Source organism: Bufo gargarizans, chromosome 3 (assembly GCF_014858855.1).
Source record: "Bufo gargarizans isolate SCDJY-AF-19 chromosome 3, ASM1485885v1, whole genome shotgun sequence".
Taxonomy (NCBI): Eukaryota; Metazoa; Chordata; class Amphibia; order Anura; family Bufonidae; genus Bufo; species Bufo gargarizans.
The window spans coordinates 384,869,027-384,892,229 of NC_058082.1; the positions used below are offsets into that span (position 1 = coordinate 384,869,027).

At 46.0% G+C, this 23,203-nt stretch overlaps 1 protein-coding gene across 1 annotated transcript in view; it reads right to left on the minus strand.

Annotated features, from left to right (window-relative positions):
• Positions 1-23,203, minus strand: part of LOC122933028 (kinesin-like protein KIF21B) — a 330,187-nt gene that overhangs the window by 21,992 nt on the left and 284,992 nt on the right. Inside the window, exon 5 of the mRNA XM_044287762.1 lies at positions 10,594-10,764. Coding sequence (XP_044143697.1) covers positions 10,594-10,764 — 171 coding nt within the window. The remainder of the gene's footprint in view (positions 1-10,593; positions 10,765-23,203) is intronic.

The following is a 23,203-nucleotide window of genomic DNA, read 5'->3' on the forward strand; positions in this document are numbered from 1 at the left end:
GAAGGGAGTGGTCGGTCACCAGACAGAACCTTCTCCCCAAAAGGTAGTAGCGGAGAGACTCGAGTGCCCACTTGATGGCCAGGCACTCCACTACACTGTACCTCGTCTCGGCTTGGGTAAGCTTCCGGATGAGGAAGACAACGGGATGCTCCTCCCTGTCAATATCTTGAGATAATACAGCACCGAGACCTACCTCGGAGGTATCTGTCTGCACTATAAACTCCCTTTTGAAGTCGGGCGTCACCAAACCGGGGACCCACACAGGCCGACTTCAAAGCGGAGAAACCCTTTTCTGCCTGCTCATTCCAGTGGACAGTCACTGACTTGCGTCCCTTCAAAAGGCCTGTCAATGGTGCGGCGACTGTAGCAAAATTGGGGACAAACCTCATATAGTACTCCACCATGTCCAGGAACGACTTTACTTGCTGAGTAGTGACAGGTCGGGGCCAATTCCTAATTGCCTCAATTTTGTTCACCTGAGGTTTGATCATTCCGCGCCCAATGACATACCCCAGGTACTTGGTCTCTTCTAACCCCATTGAGCACTTTTTGGGGTTAGCGGTTAAGCCAGCCTTCCTAAGGGAGTCCACGACAGCCTATACTTTAGGTAAGTGACTTTCCCAGTCGGTGCTATGGACAACGATATCGACCAGGTATGCCGAAGCGTATCGACGATGTGGATGGAGTACAATATCCATTAACCTTTGAAACGGGAGCGCCATGTAGACCAAAGGGTAATACCTTGTACTGATACAGCCCCTCTGGCGTGACGAAAGCCATTTTTTCTTTGGCAGCCTCCATCAAGGGTACCTGCCAGTAACCTTTGGTGAGGTCCAACACAGAAAAATACCCGGCTTGGCCCAACTTTTCAATAAGCTCATCCACTCGGGGTATGGGATACGCGTCAAACTTGGACACCTCATTAAGTTTGCGGAAGTCATTACAGAACCGCAATGTCCGGCTTGGGTATTAATACTATCGGACTGGCCCACTCACTTTTTGACTCCTCAATGACACCCAGCTGGAGCATTAGCTGCACTTCCTCCGTGATGGCTTGTCGCCGAGCCTCGAGTACCCGGTATGGTTTTAACCGGACTTTCGCCTGAGGCTCAGTGACAATGTCATGCCAGATTATGGACGTGTGTCCAGGGAGGTCTGAGAACACATCCATATTCGGACTAATGAACTCCCTGGCTTTCTGAGCCTGTTTAGGGAAGAGGCTGTCAGCAATTTTCACTGTGACAGCCGCTTTCCCTGCTTCAGACTGAGGGGCAGAAACCGCTTCCCCTAGGAACCCTAGTCGTAGGCTGTCTTCCGTACAGGTTTCCCTTTTCTTCCACAGCTTGAGCAGATTCACATGGTACACCTGCTGCGGCTTTCGCCTCCCTGGCTGGTGTACTTTGTAATCTACCGGTCCAATTTCTTCTAGTACCTCGTAGGGCCCCTGCCACCTAGCTAGGAACTTACTATCTACAGTCAGTACCAGAACCAATTCCCGATCACCCGGGTTAAAGTTTCAGACCCGAGCCTGCTGATTATAACCCCACTCTGGGCTCGCTGCGCTGCCTCCATATGCTCCCTAACCAGAGGTAACACTGTTTCCATCAGTCCCTACATCTGGGTGACATACTCCTCTACACTTTTGTGCGGTGTGGTTTGTTGTTCTCACACCTCTTTGGCGACGTCCAATAAACCATGAGGGTGTCTGCCGTATAGCAGCCCGAAGGGTGAGAGCCCGGTAGAGGCCTGGGGCACTTCTCGCACTACAAACATGACATAGGGCAGAAGAAGGTCCTAGTCCCTTCCATTCTTAGACACCACTCTTTTCAACAAGTTTTTTTACGTCTGGTTAAACCTCTCTACCAAGCCATCCGTTTGTGGATGATACACGGATGTCTGTAACTGTTTTATGTGGAGCAACTTACAGAGTTCCCTCATGACATTGGACATAAATGGGGTCCCTTAGTCAGTTAGAACCTCCTTAGGCAGATTCACACTAGAAAACATTTCCACTAACTCCTTAGCTATGAGTTTGGCTGACGTATGACGCAGTGGCACTGCCTCCGGGTACCACGTGGCATAGTCGAGGATGACCAGGATGTGCTGGTGCCCTCTAGCTGACTTCGGTACTGGACCTATGAGATCCATAGCGATCCGCTCGAAGGGAACCTCAATAATCGCGAGAGGGACCAGAGGACTACGGAAATGTGGCTGGGGGCTGGTTATCTGGCAGGTTGGGCAAGACTTGCAAAACTCTTCTACCTCTCTGAACACACTGGGCCAGTAGAACCGCTGTAAAATACGGTCCTGCTTTTCTGCTGGCCCAGGTGTCCCCCCCAAGAACATGTTGGTGGGCTAATTCCAACACGCGCTTGCGATATGCCTTGGGCACCACCAGCTGTTCAATATGCTCACCCTGTAGTTTATTTACCCGGTACAGCATCTCCTGTTGAACCACAAAATGGGGGAACATGGATTCAGCCCCCGGTTGTTTCAGCTCACCCTCAACTACTACCACATCTTCCCAGGCTCGAGATAGAGTCGGATCCTGCTGTTGTGCTGTACCAAAATTATCCCCAGAGACATTGAGGTCTGCCAGCTCAGGACCCGGCGGCAAATCCTCTACGTCTCCCACCATCACACTTAACGGGGTTGTCTCCCCCTCTTTCACTGAAGTGGCAGTCACCCCTACTGCTGATACTTCTGACTCAGGTTCCCAAGGTTCTGGCCTCCCTCCTGAGTCACGTCACTCTGTTATGGTTACATCTGTCTCCCGGGTATCGGTAACTTTCGCTCCAAATTATCAATTCATATGGTAACTTTGTGGCGATGGCCACCTCATGCATCCACCTGCCAGCCACCATTGACAGAGACCAGGGCGTCGGGATACTCATTTAAGTCCCCATGTATGCAGACAACGCCGACTCTTCGGCCAGTATACTTAGCCGGCCGCACCAGGGCAGCTCTTACCAGGGACACCAGGCTCCCTGAATCCAGCAGTGCCTCCGCCAGAGTGCCCCCCCACTTCCACCTGGCATAGGTGGCTGTTGTCCATAGTCTCAGAAGTTCCTGTGGCACACAAACCTCTGGCATATAATGAGTGGCGGTAGCTATAGTTGGTGTCCATGGGTTCCCCCCATGGGGACAGTCGGCACTTATGTGTCCAGGATCCTGACAACTCCAGCAGACCACCAGGTTTGGGTCTGCAGGGGGTACATCCTGGGCGGGTCTAGCTGGCACCGGCCGCCGGGTCTGGGGTGGAGTTTTCCGGGATTTGACTGGCCCCCTCCCAAAAGAACCCCCCGGTAGATTTCTGGTGGACTTGTAGCGCTCCACCAGGTTGACCATCTCCAGGGCATTATTCGGAGACACCTGGCCGATCCAGTGCTGGAGAGGGTACGGCAAAGCCCTCCAAAACACATCCACCAACAGCCCATCCAACATAGCAGTGGGAGTCAACATGTCAGGCTGCATCCATTTTTGCAAACGGTGCAGCAGATCATAATATTGTGGTCTGGCGGGTTCAGCTGGGTTCAATTCCCACTGATGTACCCTCTGGGCCCGGACCAACACATTCACCCCGAGTCTCACCAGGATCTCACCTTTTACTGTTGGGTAGTCGGCCGCCTGATCATCGGGGAGATCAAACAATACTTGCTGGGGACCAGACGCTAGGAACTGAGCAACGACCTCAGCCCACTGGTCTTGGTAACTTTTCCCTCACTGCCACTTTTTCGAAGACCGCCAGATAGGTCTCGACGTCATCCGAGGGGGTCATCTTCAGAATTCGAAACTGTCACCTTGAGTCTGGTGTTAGTCCTTGAAGGAAGCAGTAGTCCATGTGCTTTTGTCCACAAACAATGTAGCAGGCCTAGTCCAGGCCCAAACACTCAAGCTCCAACACCCAGAATGCCAGCACTCCACTAGCAGATGGAGGATAATCCACACAGCTGAACGTGCTGGCTGGGTTTTTATATCCCAGCCAAAACCCGGCCTGGAACCGTGGGGAACAGCCACCCACCCTGCTCTTTGGCTGCTCCCAATAAGAACAGGCCCAGATTGGCTTTAAAGCCATTTTGACAGCTGAAGTGTCAGACTGCACTACAGAACTGACACTTCAGGAAAAAATCAGGTTCTTACCTCACCGAGGCCAGGAACCTCGGTGACACGTATCTTCCGTCAATGACGGCTCCTTGTTCCTTCTTACAAGAGTTACAGTGTGGAAGCGACAGCAGAACAGCTGATCAGTAGGATGACTGATGTTGGACCCCCACCAATTAGATAGTGATGGCCTATACTGAAGATATAAAAAAAATTAAAAATAGAAATGTCAGATTTCTGGAAAACTCGGTATGCAGTTATTTCTCAGGCTATTTTGGGGTAGTGAACCTCTTGGTGAGAGATCATTGACTCCTGGATATGCCTCTACAATGCACTTGAAGACATTTTTGCCAATTGACAGAGTTTTTTTACAAATTGCACCTGTCTCTGCCCCAACAATTTCCAAGTGCTCTGCAGAAGAAAATTTCGTATCACAGCGCTCCACTGTTTGCAGTGGTGTCCAGAAACCTATACTGCTACATCGTTTTTAGCGATGAATCAAGGTTCTATTTGGGATCCAAAAACCGTTGAGTTCAAGTATGGAGGCCTCATTGTGAGCACTTCAATCCTGGCTTTTTGTGGAGTGACACACTGCCTCAACTGCTGGTGTGATGATTTGGGGAGCCATCACATATGAAGGTCACTCAGGGCAGTACTGCCGATACTGCAGTCTGGGGCCCAGAGCAGCTGGGAAGCTCCGGCCAGCCAGTTCAGGTCTCTGACATCTGCACCCTCTTTCATTTTCACTTCACTGCAGTAAATATTAATGAAGCTATATGGCTCGATACGGGTTGATAAAGGAGTCCCAGCACATAGATGTATCCTAAGAAAACTAATTAACAAGCCTCTGTTAGAATTTGAATCCAAAACTTTCTGTATGGCAGGCAGAAGATTTTCCACTACAATATAGACTTGTCATGTTGAAACGATAGGAATTTCTGAAGGCCCAGACTGAACATCTGCCATACATGGCAAATGTCTGGTAGGCCGTGTATTCTCACGCTTAAGTGGGCCAGAAAATCACGGGTAATCCTTTAAATTATGTTATTGATAATGTGTGGATTGTCAGGAAGCACATTTGCATGGCTCTTGCTGCTGTTTCCAGCAGCCTCCTCGCTTTAGCTCTCACTCCAGCTCCTGCAGTATCTATTTGCCACTCGACCACCAAGGCTGCACATGACTACCTCAATAAGGATGGAGCTCCAGCTTCTTCTCTCCTGACACTGGCCAGTAGTGCTGTGCAGGCAGACAGGCAGGAGTACCTAACAGGCCATTAGCTTACCTGTGCCGCCAGAACCCTGGGAATCAGAGCCCGCTCAACCCACTGCACAACCTTCTGTTACCCAGATCTGACCACTGGTCCCACTAGCAGGACCAAGTGTCTCCCTGTCCACGGCTTCAGTGAGCACACCCCACTACAGTAATTTACTACATATCACCACAATGCAATTGACTAATATATCTTTCTGTATGGAATTACTAGAATTAGTTACACCAAACATGTCTCCTCTTTCTATCTGTATTGATGGAAGGGCTCATAGTTGCCAGCACCCACCTGGACCGCCTCCCCCTTACGCCACTGAGGGGTTGTCTAGTTTCCAATATTGATAACCTATCATTAGGATAGATCATCAATATCAGATCAGTGCGTGTTTGACTCCTAGCATCCCCACCAATCAGCTGTTTGAAGAGACCGCAGCATTCTCTTCACTGTTTACCTGTACGCCATGCACAATGGAGTGGTGAGCAATGTAATTACAGCTCCTCCTTCTCATCCTTGAATGGGAGAGAATGTAAATGAATTGCTCCTTCCCATTCAAGTGAATGGAACGGAGGAGCTATAATTACAATGCTCACTACTGCAATGTTGACGGCAAGCATAGAAACATAGAAACATAGAATGTGTCGGCAGATAAGAACCATTTGGCCCATCTAGTCTGCCCAATATATCTGAATCCTATGAATAGTCCCTGGCCCTATCTTATATGAAGGCCTTATGCCTATCCCATGCATGCTTAAACTCCTTCACTGTATTTGCAGCTACCACTTCTGCAGGAAGGCTATTCCATGCTTCCACTACTCTCTCAGTAAAGTAATACTTCCTGATATTACTTTTAAACCTTTGCCCCTCTAATTTAAAGGGGCAGGTAAACATAGGGGTAAACATAGGGGAGTGATAATGAGCATTACCAAATAAAGCAACATTTTCTCCATTGTATGTCACCATTGAGGGGGCTGGTGTCAGGATAGGAGTGCAGTAGCACTGGATAGAAAGCGCTTCCTATCCAGTGCTACTGCACTCCTATCCTAACGCCCCCATCCTGGACATTCATTTAAATAAGCGGCACAAGTCTGAAGGCCAATGTGTGGCCGAAACGTCACATTGTACACAGCCGCATAGCCAATTAACCTCGTCAGGACCGCCGCACGCAGGATTGCGTCCTGGCGGCGGCCCTGTTGTTCCTCCTGGACGCGCTGATGCGTCTTCTCGCGAGACGCGAGATTTCGAGCAGAGCCGGCCCGCACATGCGCAGTGCAGGCCTGGAATCGTTACATCAGAAGTTCGTAACCAGCCAATGATCATCGCTGGCAGGTTGGTGACTTTTAAAAAATCAAATCAGAAGCCATTTAATACCTTATATATTAAATGGCTTCTGAGCTCCTCTGCTGGTCCTTTTTCATCGGTTGGTCCCAGCAGAGGAGCACACATCACTGTGAGTACACCAAACACTACACTTAGCCCTAGATCACCCCCATCACCCCCAATTAACCCCTTGATCACCCCTGTCAATCATTAGTGAAAGGAAAAAAAGTGATCAGTGTAAACTGTCACTTTTTTTCCACTAGTATTGACGGTTAGGTTTTAGGTTAGTTTAGGCCCCTTTATTAGGTAGTTAGCGTCGGTTAGCACCCAGCCCACCGCACCGCAGTCACTGATTCGCTGATTAGCGTATCGCTAATCAGCATTGGTACTTTTAAAGTATCTGTAAGTGATCAGAACTGATCACAGTCAAATCTATAATAGTATTAGTGTCACCTTAGTTCGCCGTCCACCCAAAACGCAGTGTTTGCCCGATCAGGCTTGATTGGTCGCCCACACGTGCGTTCACCCACGCCCGCCCTGCCGCAGTGACAATTTTTTGAAAAAAATTTAGCACTGCACAATCACTTCACAAGCGCTGTCGTGATAAAAAAAAATCAGTTTTGATATTTATCATCAATCGCAGTGGCTTCCTGTACTTCGCTAGCCTCCCATTTGCAAGACAGGCTTGCTTTTTTGTCTTGGGTAGTCTCAGGGAATACCCCCTAAATTTAGTTGACCAAATGGCAAGTAAGGGGTATTCTTCTGAAGAGGCCTACAGGCTTCTGACCCAGTCGGATGAGGAATGGGAACCCTCATCTGACGAATCCAGCGGGTCAGAATACGAACCTGTAGAAAGCAGTATCAGTCTGACCCAAAGTTCGGACGATGAGGTCCCTAATACCAGCAGGTGTACCCGGCCCTGTGTTGCTAGACCACAGGTTGCGCAGGATCCGCTTCAGGGGCAGCAGAGTGGGGCTGGCGCTGTCGGATTACGTGGTGAGGCATACACCAGCAGCGCAGCCCATCCTGGACCTAGTACCAGCACTGCCGTAGAATGTGGTGAAGTGGCGAGCACCAGAAGGGCAGTTGAAGCTGGTACAGTGGCACGTGCATTAGTTCCCCTGCCGCAGCTACCGCCCAGACAGGCCCATAGAGCCCTTAGAGTCCCTGAGGTGCTGGCAAACCCTGATTGGCAGCCCCCAACTTCAGCCGCACCAGTAGTTCTCCCTTTCACCGCCCAGTCTGGAGTTTGGGTTGAGACAGCTCAGATCAGATCGGCACTGGGGTTTTTTGAGCTGTTCTTGACTGCGGAGCTCTTTGACTTAGTCGTGGCAAAAACAAACTGGTATGCCACACAATTTAGAGCCGCCAACCCGGGAAGCTTTTATGCCCAGTCTTTCCGGTGGAAACCCGTCCAAGTTTCCGAATTTAAAACTTTTCTGGGCCTTCTCCTCAACATGGGCCTGACAAAATAGCATGAATTGCGGTCATATTGGTCCACGAACCCAATTCATCACATGCCCATGTTCTCTGCTGCCATGTCCAGGACACGATTTGAGACCATCCTGCGTTTCCTGCACTTTAGTGACAACATCACCTCTCATCCCAGAGGCCACCCAGCTTTTGACCGGCTCCACAAGATTTGGCTCCTCATAGACCACTTTAACACCAAATTTGTATACCCCTGAGCAAAACATCTGCATATCCAAGTCCCTAATACATTTTACCAGGCGCCTTGGCTTCAAACAATACATTCCAAGCAAGCACGCCCAGTATGGGGTCAAATTGTATAAGCTCTGTGAAACGGCCACAGGCTATACGCACAAATTTCGAGGCTATGAGGGTAAAGATCAGACCCTGGAGCCGGTCTGTTGCCCTGACTACCTGGGGAGCAGTGGAAAGACAGTCTGAGACTTGGTGTCACCCTTATTTGGCAAGGGGTACCATCTTTATGTGGACAATTTTTACACAAGTGTGCCCCTCTTCAGGCATTTGTTTTTAGAACAGATTGGCTGCTGTGGAACCGCGTGACCTAGTCGCCGGGGCTTCCCCCAACGGCTCGTTACCACCTCTCTTGCAAGGGGGGAGAGGACTGCCTTGTGTAACGAATAACTGCTCGCGGTGAAATGAAGAGACAAGCGTGACATTCACATGCTCTCCTCCATTCACGCAGACACGACAATCGAAATTGAACGAGCAACTGGAGTAATTGAAAAGCTCCTCTGTGTCCACAACTATAAGTCGCTCATGGGAGGGGTGGACTTCAATTACCAGATTTTGGCTCCTTATTTACTTTCCCGCAGGACCAGACGCTGGTATAAGAAGGTGTTTGTATATCTAATTCAATTGGCACTGTACAATAGTTTTGTTCTCTACAGTAAGGCTGGGAGAACAAGATCCTTCCTCAAATTTCAGGAAGAGATCATCGAGAACCTCCTGTATCCAGGAGGTTCCATGGCCCCAACCACCAGTGTAGTGAGCTGTCTACACAAGCGACATTTCCCCAATGTCGTTGCTGGTACCTCAAACCAAGCGCCACCCCGAAAAAAATGCTGTGTCTGTAGCAGGAGTGGAATAAGGCGTGACACCCGCTATTTCTGTCCTGACTGCCCTGACCACCCTGCCCTATGCTTAGGGGATATACCACACACAGGTACACTATTAGTATAGGGATTGCGTCACACAGGAAAGGCACACAGGGCCCTTAGGGCCCTTTCACTCACAGCTGCTGCAAACCTCTCCTTTCACCTGGGACAAAGTGCATAATGTACTTCGCCACATCTCTGGGCGCTTTGCGCTTTGCACATTTTCCCATGGGGAAGGAGAGGTTTGTCCTATAAAGTAAAAAAATAAATAAAATAATCACAGGTAAGCAAAAAAGTTAATGTGCCAAAAGTTCAATAAAGTATTTTAAAGTTCATTTTCTGTTTCAAATGTTATCTAAAGTTAATGTTAATAAATTTATAGCGTTGTGGCCTTTTTTTTTTACCTTCTAGTTGGAACAACTGATCGACCAGCTGCAGCACTGATGTGCATTCTGACAGAAGCATTGCGCTGCTATCAGATTACACAAAAGTCGGTGTGTGCAGATTTCTCCTCTGCAGTAAAAAAGATACGTTTGCCGATGCTTATGAGCTGAGGGGTGGTGTTCATATGCTTTTGCAAACACTTTGTATATAAAAAATATAAATAAAAAAATTCCGGCAATGATTTATTCATCCACATCGACATAATGTCCTGGCAGACGATTTTCCCCTCTTTTTATATTTTGCACATTTTTTGGCAGAGATTTTTTCATCCACATTGATCGATGCGAATGAAGAAATCTGTGCCGTTCATTTTTTCTTTCAGCCCGGAGGCTGAACGGAAAAAAAAAATCTCATTACCCGTATGCTCAATATAAGGAGAATAGCAGAAACTCCTAATGCTGGCCATACATGTAATGATTGCGGAGACCCTCAAATGCCAGTGCAGTACAAACACCCCACAAATGACCCCGTGAAAGATTGAACTTTTTGGCCCAAGTTAGCGGAAAGGGAGACTTTGTGAGAAAAAACAAACAAAAATCAATTTCCGCTAACTTGTGCCCAAAAAAAATCTTCTATCAACTCGCCATGCCGCTCACGGAATACCTTGGGGTGTCTTCTTTCCAAAATGGGGTCACATGTGGGGTATTTATACTGCCCTGGCAAAAAAATAGGAAATGTACTATTGTCCATTTTTATTGACTGACAGCCCCTATACAGTTGAAGGTGGCTGTTTTTAATGGCTGTTTCTCAGAGAAAAAATTGCTATTATAAGGAACCCATTTGGGCATTTTTTTACATGTCGTGTAAATGTAGCCTAAAACTGATGTGCTGGTTTGTAGTGCAGCATATACTAGAATTTTAGTTGATTCAAAAACATACCTGTATGAGCTCATGGCGTAGAATATCCCATTTCTTAACACCATTGTCTCTGGAACCACTGCATAACATGTTATCCTGCACCGCTAAGCACTCAATGCCATCATAATGGGGAGGTTCCAGGTTATAGGTAGGCGATATGCTACCTCCCCACCCAGATGGTAAGACAAACATCTGAAAAAAATGTATCATCAAAGCCAATTAGAACAGGAAGAATTGAAGATGCATATAAGTAATCTTGGAATGATCAACCCTATTAAACTAAGCATACTGCCTGGTAGGGTTGATCATGCTGAGTGAACCAATACCTTTTTTGTTCTCTATGTCAAATAGCTGCAGAGAGATTTGTGTTTTAGTTATATGCAAATGAGCATGTTGGAGCATCTGGGCCAGGGCTGAATCCTTGGATCACTGCTTTTGCAATACCCCTATGGTCTGCACACTCCCCCATCCCCTGATTGACAGTGCTAGACATCAGCATGCTGAGGGAAGAGCTGTGTCCTATGCTGTGTCATATCATATACATTACTTACTGTAGCCTTACCATGTTGGGAATGGAGGTTTTCTATACTTAGAAAGCTAATACTGTACATGTTATTGGTTGATTCACAGGCACAATACAGTGCCTCGAAAATGTATTCATACCCCTTGAACTTTTCCACATTTTTTTAATTTACACCCACAAACTTAAATGTATTTTTATTCATATTCAAGTGATAGACCAACAGAAAGCAGCAATTATGAGTAAATAAAGCGAAAATAAAATGATACATGGTTTTCAAAAAATACAAATCTGAAAAGTGTGGTGTGGGTTTGTATTCAGCTTTCTGTACTCTGATATCCCTAAATGAAATGGTAAATATAGTCCACCTGTGTGTTATTTATCCTGAGTATAACTACAGCTGTTCTGTGAAGGCCTCAGATGTTTGCTAGAGAACATTAGTTGAAAAGCAGGGCACTGAACATCTCACAGAGCACTGTTCAATCCATCATCCAAAAATGGAAAGAGTATGGCACATGTGCAAACCTACCAAAACTGACAGCCCAGGCAAACAGAGCACTAATTAGAGAGGAAGCCAAGAGGCCCATGGTCACTCTGGAGGAGCTGCAGAGATCCACAGATCAGGTGGGAGAACCTGTCCACAGGACAACTATCAGTCATGTACAAACCGGATTCCCAAAAAAATGGGACACTAAACAAATTGTGAATAAAAACTGAATGCAATGATGTGGAGATGGCAAATGTCAATATTTTATTTGTAATAGAACGTAGATGACAGATCAAACGTTTAATCCGAGTAAATGTATCATTTTAAAGGAAAAATACATTGATTCAAATTTTCATGGTGTCAACAAATCCCCAAAAAGTTGGGACAAGTAGCAATAAGAGGCTGGAAAAAGTAAACTTCAGCATAACGAAGAGCTGGAAGACCAATTAACACTAATTAGGTCAATTGGCAACATGATTGGGTATAAAAAGAGCTTCTCAGAGTGGCAGTGTCTCTCAGAAGCCAAGATGGGTAGAGGATCACCAATTCCCACCATGTTGCGCAGAAAGATAGTGGAGCAATATCAGAAAGGTGTTACCCAGCGAAAAATTGCAAAGACTTTGCATCTATCATCATCAACTGTGCATAACATCATCCGAAGATTCTGAGAATCTGGAACAATCTCTCTGCGTAAGGGTCAAGGCCATAAAACCATACTGGATGCCCGTGATCTCCGGGCCCTTAAACGACAATGCGCCACAAACAGGAATGCTACTGTAAAGGAAATCACAGAATGGGCTCAGGAATACTTCCAGAAACCATTGTCAGTGAACATAATCCACTGTGCCATCCGCCGTTGCCAGCTAAAATTCTACAGTGCAAAGAAGAAGCCATTTCTAAGCAAGATCCACAAGCTCAGGCGTTTTCACTGGGCCAGGGATCATTTAAAATGGAGTGTGGCAAAATGGAAGACTCTTCTGTGGTCAGACGAGTCACGATTCAAAGTTCTTTTTGGAAATCTGGGACGCCATGTCATCCGGACCAAAGAGGACAAGGACAACCCAAGTTGTTATCAACGCTCAGTTCAGAAGCCTGCATCTCTGATGGTATGGGGTTGCATGAGTGCGTGTGGCATGGGCAGCTTGCATGTCTGGAAAGGCACCATCAATGCAGAAAAATATATTCAGGTTCTAGAACAACATATGCTCCCATCCAGACGTCATCTCTTTCAAGGAAGACTCAGCATTTTTCAACAAGATAATGCCAGACCACATTCTGCATCAATCACAACATCATGGCTGCGTAGGAGAAGGATCCAGGCACTGAAATGGCCAGTCTGCAGTCCAGATCTTTCACCTATAGAGAACATTTGGTGCATCATAAAGAGGAAGGTGCAACAAAGAAGGCCCAAGACAATTGAACAGTTAGAGGCCTGTATTAGACAAGAATGGGAGAGCATTCCTACTTCTAAACTTGAGAAACTTGTCTCCTCGGTCCCCAGACGTCTGTTGAGTGTTGTAAGAAAAAGGGGAGATGCCACACAGTGGTGAAAATGGCCCTGTCCCAACTTTTTGGGGATTTGTTGACACCATGAAATTCTGATTCAACATATTTTTCCCTTAAAATTGTACATTTTCTCAGTTTAAACTTTTGTCCCGTGATTTATGTTCTATTCTGAATAAAATATTAGAAGTTGGCACCTCCATATAATTGCATTCAGTTTTTATTTCCGATTTGTATAGTGTCCCAACTTTTTTGGGAAAGCAAGCCATAAGAAGTCCCATTTGTAGTATGTAGGGGACACAACAAACATGTGGAAGGTGTTCTGGTCAGACCAAAGTGGAACTTTTTGAACTTAAATGCAAAACACTATGTGAGGCGGAAAACTGTGTACATAACCCTAAACACACCATTCTGACCATGAAAAATGGGGTTGGCAGCATCATGCTGTGGGGATGCCTTTCTTCAGGAGGGACATGAAAGCTGGTCAGTTGATGGGAAGATGGATGGAGATAAATACAGAGAAATCTTGGAGGAAAACCTGTGAGAGGCTGTAAGACTTGAGACTGGGGTGGTGGTTCATCTTCCAGCAGGACAATGACCCTAAACATACAGCCAGAGCCACAATGGAATGGTTTAGATCAAAGCATATTCATGTGTTAGACTGGTTCAGTGAAAGTTCAGACCTAAATCCCATTGAGAATCTGTGGCAAGACTTGAAAATTGCTATTAACAGACACTCCCCATCCAATCTGACTGAACTTGAGCTATTTTGAAAAGAAGAATGTAAAAAACCCCCGTGCCATATTTGTGAGAGTGAAATATAATCTCAGTTAAATCCATCAGTTTCATTTAGGGTTGAAAAAAAAAAACTCTTTGGGGGGAGCAATAAAGTACCCTTTTGCCCTGTGCTGCATTTCTGGTAGTTAAAGAAATAAAGTTAAATCCATCTGGTTCATTGTGTATGAGAAAAAATTTTTTTTGGGGCAATAAAGTACCTTTGCTGCCTGCACTGCAATAAGTTTAAAAAACTCATCAGTTCCATTATTGGGTGACATTAAACCATTTTGACCATCAAAAAACCCCCGCTCTGCATTGTTCACAAGGAACTTAATTTAGTGAAAACGTCTGTTACTTCGGTGGGTTACCGCAAAAAATTAGGATAGCGTCAAACTAGGGACGTGGCCCTGGTCGTGGTGCTGCTAGTGTTGGTGGAGCTCCTGTTGCAGAGAGAGGATGTGGTCGATCTGTGCCAGCTACACGCCCAAGTGAAACACCTTCCTCAGGTGCGAGTAGGTGACAGAAACTTCAGCGTTTTTTGGTAGGGCCGAATGCAGCTCTATGAATGGTGAGGCCAGAACAAGTACAGGCGATGGTAGATTGGGTGGCTGGCAGTGCCTCCAGTTCATTCACATTGTTTCCCACCCAGTCCCCTGCTGAAAGATCAGAGTTGGCACCTGCAGCCCATGGCCATCAGTCTTTCACCTCACCCCCTTGCAAATCAGCCAAGCAGTCTGAGCCCCAAGTAAGTCAAGCAGCAGTCTCTTCTGCTTTTTAATGACTCTGCTGGCAGGGTTTCTCAGGGCCATCCACATAGCCTTGCCCCAGAAGTAGAAGAGATTGAGTGCACCGATGCCCAACCACTTATGTTTCAGAATGACTACATGTGAGGACCACCGCAGCACGTCTCGGATGATGACGAAAAACAGGTGCCAACCGCTGCGGCTTTCTGCAGTCTGCTGACCGACCAGGAGGGCAGGGGTGAAGACTGGGTGGAAGATGATGTAGGGGAGGATGAGGTCCTCAACCCAACATGGAATCAAGGTCATGTGAGTGACCTGTGTAGTTCGGAGGAAGACGCGGTGGTCGCACAGAGCCACCAGCACAGCAAAAGAGGGAGCAGGGAGCAAAAGCGGAGTGGCCATCCCCTAGACAGTACGCCTGCTACTATCCACCGCACCAAGGGACCGAGCACACCAAAGCCAGCTCCAAGGAGTTCCCTGGCGTGGCAGTTCTTCAGATAATGTGCTGATGACAAGACATGTGAGTGGTGTGCACACTGTGCAATCAGAGCCTGAAGCGAGGCATAAATGTTCTAAACTTGAGCACAACCTGCATGACCAGGCATCTAAGTGCAAAGCACGAGTTGCAGTAGAGTAGATACCTCAAAAAACAGACTCTTGCTGCAGTCTCGGCCTCTTCATCCCCCTCTAGACTGACAGTGGCACCTGCCACTCCGCAAACAGAGGATATGCCAGCAACGCCACCACTTCGGTCATCAAGCATCTCCACAATGTCCCATGGAAGCGTTCAGCTGTCTATCTCCCAAACACTGGAGCGAAAGAGGAAGTACCCCCCTACCCACCCGCGATCCCTGGCCGAAATGCCAGCATTTTCAAATTCCTGGCCTTTGAAATGCTGTCATTCCATCTGGTGTATCCACTGGACTCTGGGGTCTAGTGGAGGGTGGACCATAGGCGCAAACATAACCAGAGTTTGTTTCAAACTAATATTTTTTTTATTTTTTTGTTATCGTGACAACGTGTTTCGGGGTTCTGTGGACCCCTTTTTCAAGTCTAAAAAACATGTACATACAATCATACAAATTATATAAATAGGGATAATAGTAATAATAATATGGCCGTCAAGCTTAGATTTGGATGTAGATATAAATAGATGAATGGATACATATATACGTGAATACCATGATGTCATAAAAAAAATATATAATATGATAATAAAAAATAATAGTAATAAAAATATAAACAACTATCAATTGTAAAATATGAAAATAAAAATGTAACTATATAAATATATATCTATATAAGAGAGGTGCTAGTTGGTTTCTGTATTATATCTGGTGGACATGGACAGTTTTAAGAATCTGATTGTGGTGGCTGTCCCACAGTTAGATTGTGCCCAGCCGCCACTACTTTTCCAGGCGAACCATCCCTTCCCTGCACAACCAAGTGGGGGAAAAAATCAGATGTGCACTGTGCAACGCCATCTGTGGCAAGGTCCACATAGCTATGGATATGTCGACCAGTAAGCACGGTCAGGGAAGTTATATCTCTCTAACACCACACTGCGTAAATGCAGTGGCGGCTGGGCCTGAGGTCGGATAGCAGTTTGGCGTCCTTCCGTGAGCCTCAAGTCCGGCCTGGTGGTGTGCGATAATGGGCGAAATCTCGTAGCAGCTCTGGGCCTAGCTGGTTTGACGCACATCCCTTGCCTGGTGCATGTGCTGAATTTTGTGATGCAGAAATTCCAGAAAAATTACCCCAATATGTCAGAGCTGCTGCAGAAAGTGCGGGCCGTCTGTGCGCGCTTTCGGCATTCTCACCCTGCTGCTGCTCGCCTGTTTGCGCTGCAGCGTAACTTCGGCATTCCCGCTCACCGCCTCATATGCGACGTGCCCACAAGGTGGAACTCCACCTTGCACATGCTGGCCAGACTGTGCGAGCAGCAGCAGACAATAGTGGAGTTTCAGCTGCAGAACGCACAGGTGAGTCGCTCTGTGGAACAGCACCACTTCACCATCAATAGGTGGGCCTCCATGCGAGACCTGTGTGCCTTGTTGCGCTGTTTCGAGTACTCCATCCACATGGCCAGTGCTGATGACGCCGTTCTCAGCGTTACTATCCCACTTCTATGTCTGCTTGAAAAAATGCTTTAGGCGATGATGGAAGAGGATTTGGCACAGGAGGAGAAAGAAGAGGGAACATTTACAAGGGTTTCAGGCCAGTCATTTACAAGTGGGTGGGTTCCTGCACCAACATACGCCAGGTACACAATTGTCCAGCCAGGGCACAGTTCTGGAGGATGATGAGGTGGAGGATGAGAAGGAGGAGATAGAGGAGGAGGAACCATGTTCACAGCAGGCTGGCACCCAAACCAGCTCATGGGCATCACTGGTGCATAGGTGGGGGGATACAGAGGACACCTGCCTCTGGGCAGCCTGGCACACATGAGCGATTACAGGGTCAGCTCACCTGCAGGCCCACAACTCATGCTGCCTACACATACTGACTGATGGGTCTGCCCCCTTCAACTTCTGGGTCTCCAAATTGGGCACATGGCCTGAGCTTGCCCTTTACGCCTTGGAGGTGCTGGCCTGCCCTGCAGCCAGTGTATTGTCTTAACGTTTGTTTAGCACGGCAGGAGAGGGTTATCACAGACAAGCGCAGCCGCCTGTCCACAGCCAATGTGGTCGAGCTTGCATTCATTAAAATGAACCAGGCAGGGATCCTACAGGACTTGTCCGGACCTTGTGCAGAATAGAGATGTATACCGGCCTCACCCAGCCATTGTTGTACTCCAGCGCACTTTCTATTTGTTTTATTTTTTATATTTCCCAATGTTTTGGGGTCTACCTAAATATAAACAAAAAAATAAATAATAAAATAAAAAACAAAAACAAAACCCAGTGTTGGCTACCTCCTCCTCCACCGCCACTTCCACCTACACCGCCACATCCACCGCCTCCTCAACCACCTACTCCATATGGACATCACCCTTCTAGATCAAGATTTTTTTTTTTTTTTTTACATATTTTATGTTATTTTAAGTCATTTCCCTATCCACATTTGTTTTCAGAGCACTTGCCATGCTCTCAACCACATGTTGCTGCCTTTTGCAGCCCTCTAGCCCTTTCCATATCTTTTTTAGAGCCATTTTAGTGCTCCAAAGTTCGGGTCCAAATTGACTTCAATGGGGTTTGGGTTCGGGGTCAACCCCTCGAACCCGAACTTCCAGGTGTCTGCTCAACTCTAATTATAAATAACCCATACATATTACTGGTGTCTTTATAATCATACAGGGAGTGCAGAATTATTAGGCAAGTTGTATTTTTGAGGATTAATTTTATTATTGAACAACAACCATGTTCTCAATGAACCCCAAAAACTCATTAATATCAAAGCTGAATATTTTTGGAAGTAGTTTTTAGTTTGTTTTTAATTTTAGCTATGTTAGGGGGATATCTGTGTGTGCAGGTGACTATTACTGTACATAATTATTAGGCAACTTAACAAAAAACAAATATATACCCATTTCAATTATTTATTTTTACCAGTGAAACCAATATAACATCTCAACATTCACAAATATACATTTCTGACATTCAAAAACAAAACAAAAACAAATCAGTGACCAATATAGCCACCTTTCTTTGCAAGGACACTCAAAAGCCTGCCATCCATGGATTCTGTCAGTGTTTTGATCTGTTCACCATCAACATTGCGTGCAGCAGCAACCACAGCCTCCCAGACACTGTTCAGAGAGGTGTACTGTTTTCCCTCCTTGTAAATCTCACATTTGATGATGGACCACAGGTTCTCAATGGGGTTCAGATCAGGTGAACAAGGAGGCCATGTCATTAGATTTTCTTCTTTTATACTCTTTCTTGCCAGCCACGCTGTGGAGTACTTGGACGCGTGTGATGGAGCATTGTCCTGCATGAAAATCATGTTTTTCTTACCTTGCAGACTTCTTCCTGTACCACTGCTTGAAGAAGGTGTCTTCCAGAAACTGGCAGTAGGACTGGGAGTTGAGCTTGACTCCATCCTCAACCCAAAAAGGCCCCACAAGCTCATCTTTGATGATACCAGCCCAAACCAGTACTCCACCTCCACCTTGCTGGCGTCTGAGTCGGACTGGAGCTCTCTGCCCTTTACCAATCCAGCCATCTGGCCCATCAAGACTCACTCTCATTTCATCAGTCCATAAAACCTTAGAAAAATCAGTCTTGAGATATTTATTGGCCCAGTCTTGACTTTTTAGCTTGTGTGTCGTCTTTCAGCCTTTCTTACCTTGGCCATGTCTCTGAGTATTGCACACCTTGTGCTTTTGGGCACTCCAGTGATGTTGCAGCTCTGAAATATGGCCAAACTGGTGGCAAGTGGCATCTTGGCAGCTGCACGCTTGACTTTTCTCAGTTCATGGGCAGTTATTTTCCGCCTTGGTTTTTCCACACTCTTCTTGCGACCCTGTTGACTATTTTGAATGAAACGCTTGATTGTTCGATGATCACGCTTCAGAAGCTTTGCAATTTTAAGAGTGCTGCATCCCTCTGCAAGATATCTCACTATTTTTGACTTTTCTGAGCCTGTCAAGTCCTTCTTTTGACCCATTTTGCCAAAGGAAAGGAAGTTGCCTAATAATTATGCACACCTGATATAGGGTGTTGATGTCATTAGACCACACCCCTTCTCATTACAGAGATGCACATCACCTAATATGCTTAATTGGTAGTAGGCTTTCGAGCCTATACAGCTTGGAGTAAGACAACATGCATAAAGAGGATGATGTGGTCAAAATACTCATTTGCCTAATAATTCTGCACATAGTGTATATTGTGATTATGAGTAAACCAGCAATATGTATTAGCTTTCTAAGCATATAAAACCTTTGACGTGAACAAGGGACTCATCCACTGAAATAAATTAAGAAGTATATACTGGACAAATTTGTAATCAAACTGATCAATAAGTGTCCTAAAATTATACCAGTGATCAAAGATGGGTGATCTTTTGGTGGACATTGCGCATTATCTCTATAATATAAACATTTTAATGCAGCCTCAAATTGTGCCCTGATTAAAGCTGTACGGAACATTGTTGTGTGATATAGGTTGTTTGCACCAATAGTTCCAAAGTCTTGGCTTCTTGACTAATTCCATATATCATACAATGACCTAAATGTTTGTCATTTCTGATCTATCGCCAGTGATCTCTTTCTGGGGTCTAGCATAAAAGGAGTTGAGATTTAGCACAAAAAAAACTGCTAAGTGCTCAAACTGGTCCTGGCAACTACTAAATCAATTAAACAATCAGCTTAAAAATCTAATTTACAGAGTCCAGTAGGGTCAATGACATATCTGGGCTCCCAGAGAATTCAGGGATTTGGGGAACATACGTCTCAGCTATGTATGTCTCAGTTATGCATATTATCTCAGTTATGCATGTGGGGTCATCAGGAGCAGCTGCGGTGTCAATCCTGGGACACCTTTTGTGGCTTGTTTAGAGTCACTAGTGGACGACAAGAAGGACAATAGGAATGGTGGGTCATCCTTGCTAGTGGACTGATGTGTCGGAAGTGACAATAGCAGAGGCCTCTTCCTTTGTATACTTTCTCTTGGACATTTAGTGCCAAGTACTAAAATTGTGTAGAAATAAGGCTTTGGAGAGTGTTGCCCTGCCTCTGTTGGAACTGCTGTGTGTTCCCCTTGTCTCCCCTCCTCGGTTGGCCAAGGAACTACGGATTCTGCCGTCAGCATTGTCAGATGGAAATTTTGGGAGCAATTTTTCAACAAGGATCTTCTGGTATTGCACTGTTTTGCTCGTCCTCTCCACCAGAGGAATGAGAGATGAGAAGTTCTCTATGTAGTGGAGGTCGAGAAGGGTGAACAACCAGTAATCCGTGTTGTCTAAAATGCGTATAACGCGTGGGTCGCTGGTAAGGCAGTCTAACATGAATTCAGCCATGTGTGCCAGAGTACCAACAGGCAAGACTTCGCTGTCGTCATCAGGAGGATAACTTTCAATCTCATCCTCCTCTTCATCGTCTGTGTAATATCTTCCCCCATTTCCACCTCTTCCACATGCAAATGGTTGTCCTTAATTGTGAGCAGCGAGCTTTTGAGTAGACACAGAAGTGGAATGGTAACGTTGATAATAGTGTTATCACAGCTCACCATCTGTGTTGATTCCTCAAAGTTTCTTAAAACCTCACAGAGGTCAGACATCCATGCCCACTCCTCGCTAGCTTACTGGAAAGGAGACAACCATGTTGCAGCTGGTATTCCACTACTGCCCTCTGCTGCTCACAAAGCCTGTCCAACATGTGGAATGTTTTGAGAATGACACAAATATTAGTTTTCACAAAGTTTGCTGCTAAACTGCTTTTAGATCTTTGTTTCAGTTGTTTCTGTGATGTAGTGAAATATAATTACACGCACTTCATATGTTTCAAAGGCTTTTATTGACAATTGCATGACATTTATGCAAAGAGTCAGTATTTGCAGTGTTGGCCCTTCTTTTTCAGGACCTCTGCAATTCGACTGGGCATGCTCTCAATCAACTTCTGGGCCAATTCCTTACTGATAGCAACCCATTCTTTCATAATCATTTCTTGGAGTTTGTCAGAATTAGTGGGTTTTTGTTTGTCTACCCGCCTCTTGAGGATTGACCACAAGTTCTCAATGGGATTAAGTTCTGGGGAGTTTCCAGGCCATGTACCCAAAATGTCAACGTTTTGGTCTCCGAGCCACTTAGTTATCACTTTTTCCTTATGGCACGGTGCTCCATCGTGCAGGAAAATGCATTGTTCTTCACCAAACTGTTGTTGGATTGTTGGAAGAAGTTGCTGTTGGAGGGTGATTTGGTACCATTCTTTATTCATGGCTGTGTTTTTGGGCAAAATTGTGAGTGAGCCCACTCCCTTGGATGAGAAGCAACCCCACACATGAATGGTCTCAGGATGCTTTACTGTTGGCATGACACAGGACTGATGGTGGGGCTCACCTTTTCTTCTCTGGACAAGCCTTTTTCCAGATGCCCCAAACAATCGGAAAGAGGCTTCATCGGAGAATATGACTTTGCCCCAGTCCTCAGCAGTCCATTCACCAAACTTTCTGCACAAGATCAATCTGCCTCTGATGTTTTTTGGGGAGAGAAGTGACTTCTTTGCTGCCCTTCTTGACACCAGGCCATCTTCCAAAAGTCTTCGCCTCACTGTGCATGCAGATGCGCTCAAACCAGTCTGCTGCCATTCCTGAGCAAGCTCTGCACTGGTGGCCCTCCGATCCCGTAGCTGAATCCTCTTTAGGAGGTGATCCTGGCTTTTGCTGGACTTTCTTGGATACCCTGAAGCCTTCTTAACAAGAATTGAACCTTTTTCCTTGAAGTTCTTAATGATCCTATAAATTGTTGATTGAGGTGCAATCTTAGTAGCCACAATATCCTTGCCTGTGAAGCCATTTTTATGCAATGCAAAGATGGCTGCACGCGTTTCTTTGCAGGTCACCATGGTTAACAATGGAAGAACAGTGATTTCAAGCATCACCCTCCTTTTAACATGTCAAGTCTGCCATTTTAACCCAATCAGCCTGACATAATGATCTAAAGCCTTGTGCTCGTCAACATTCTCACCTGAGTTAACAAGACGATTACTAAATGATCTGAGCAGGTCCTTTAATGACAGCAATGATTAAGTTAATTTTCATGGCAAAGAAGGACTATGCAATTCATCTGATCACTCTTCATAACATTCTGGAGTATATGCAAATTTCTATTATAAAAACTTAAGCAGCAACTTTTCCAATTTCCAATATTTATGTAATTCTCAAAACTTTTGGCCACGACTGTACTATTCTTTTGTCGTCCACGCTTTCCTCAAAAAAGCGCCATACTGCGGAACATCTACTCCCTGGCAAGGGAGATTTCCGCAAGGGGTTGCTCTGTTGAACAGTTGCAGGTCTGTGTGGTGTGGCCCGCCTTCTCCCTTTTGCCACCCCACTGCCTATTCCAGCTTGTTGCGGTTCTGCAGATCCCCCCCCCTCTGTACTGCTGTACTGCTTTCCACCTTCCCAGGTTGGGTCAGTGACCTCATCGTTCAACACCTTTTCCACTTCCTCACTCTGCTCATCCTCCTGATTTGTTGACCTAAGTGATTGACAACTATGTCTCATCCTCTAAATCAACCTCTTTAGACAGTAATTGCGGTTGAATCATTGGCAACTGTGTCTCATCATCATCCACCTCATTAAACACTAATTGTCGTTCCCCACCGTCATGTTCTTGTGACTGTGGATGTTCAAGAGATTAGGAATCAGACCACAAGAGCTCATATCTAGAGTTGAGCGGACACCTGGATGTTCGTGTTCAAGAAGTTCGGCCGAACCCGAACCCCATTTAAGTCAATGGGGACCCGAACTTTTCGGCACTAAAAAGGCTGTAAAACAGCCCAGGAAAGGGCTAGAGGGCTGCAAAAGGCAGCAACATGTAGGTAAATCCTCAGCAAACAAATGTGGATAGGGAAATGAATAAAAATAAAAATTAAATAAATAAAAATTAACCAAAATCAATTGGAGAGAGGTCCCATAGCAGAGAATCTGGCTTCACGTC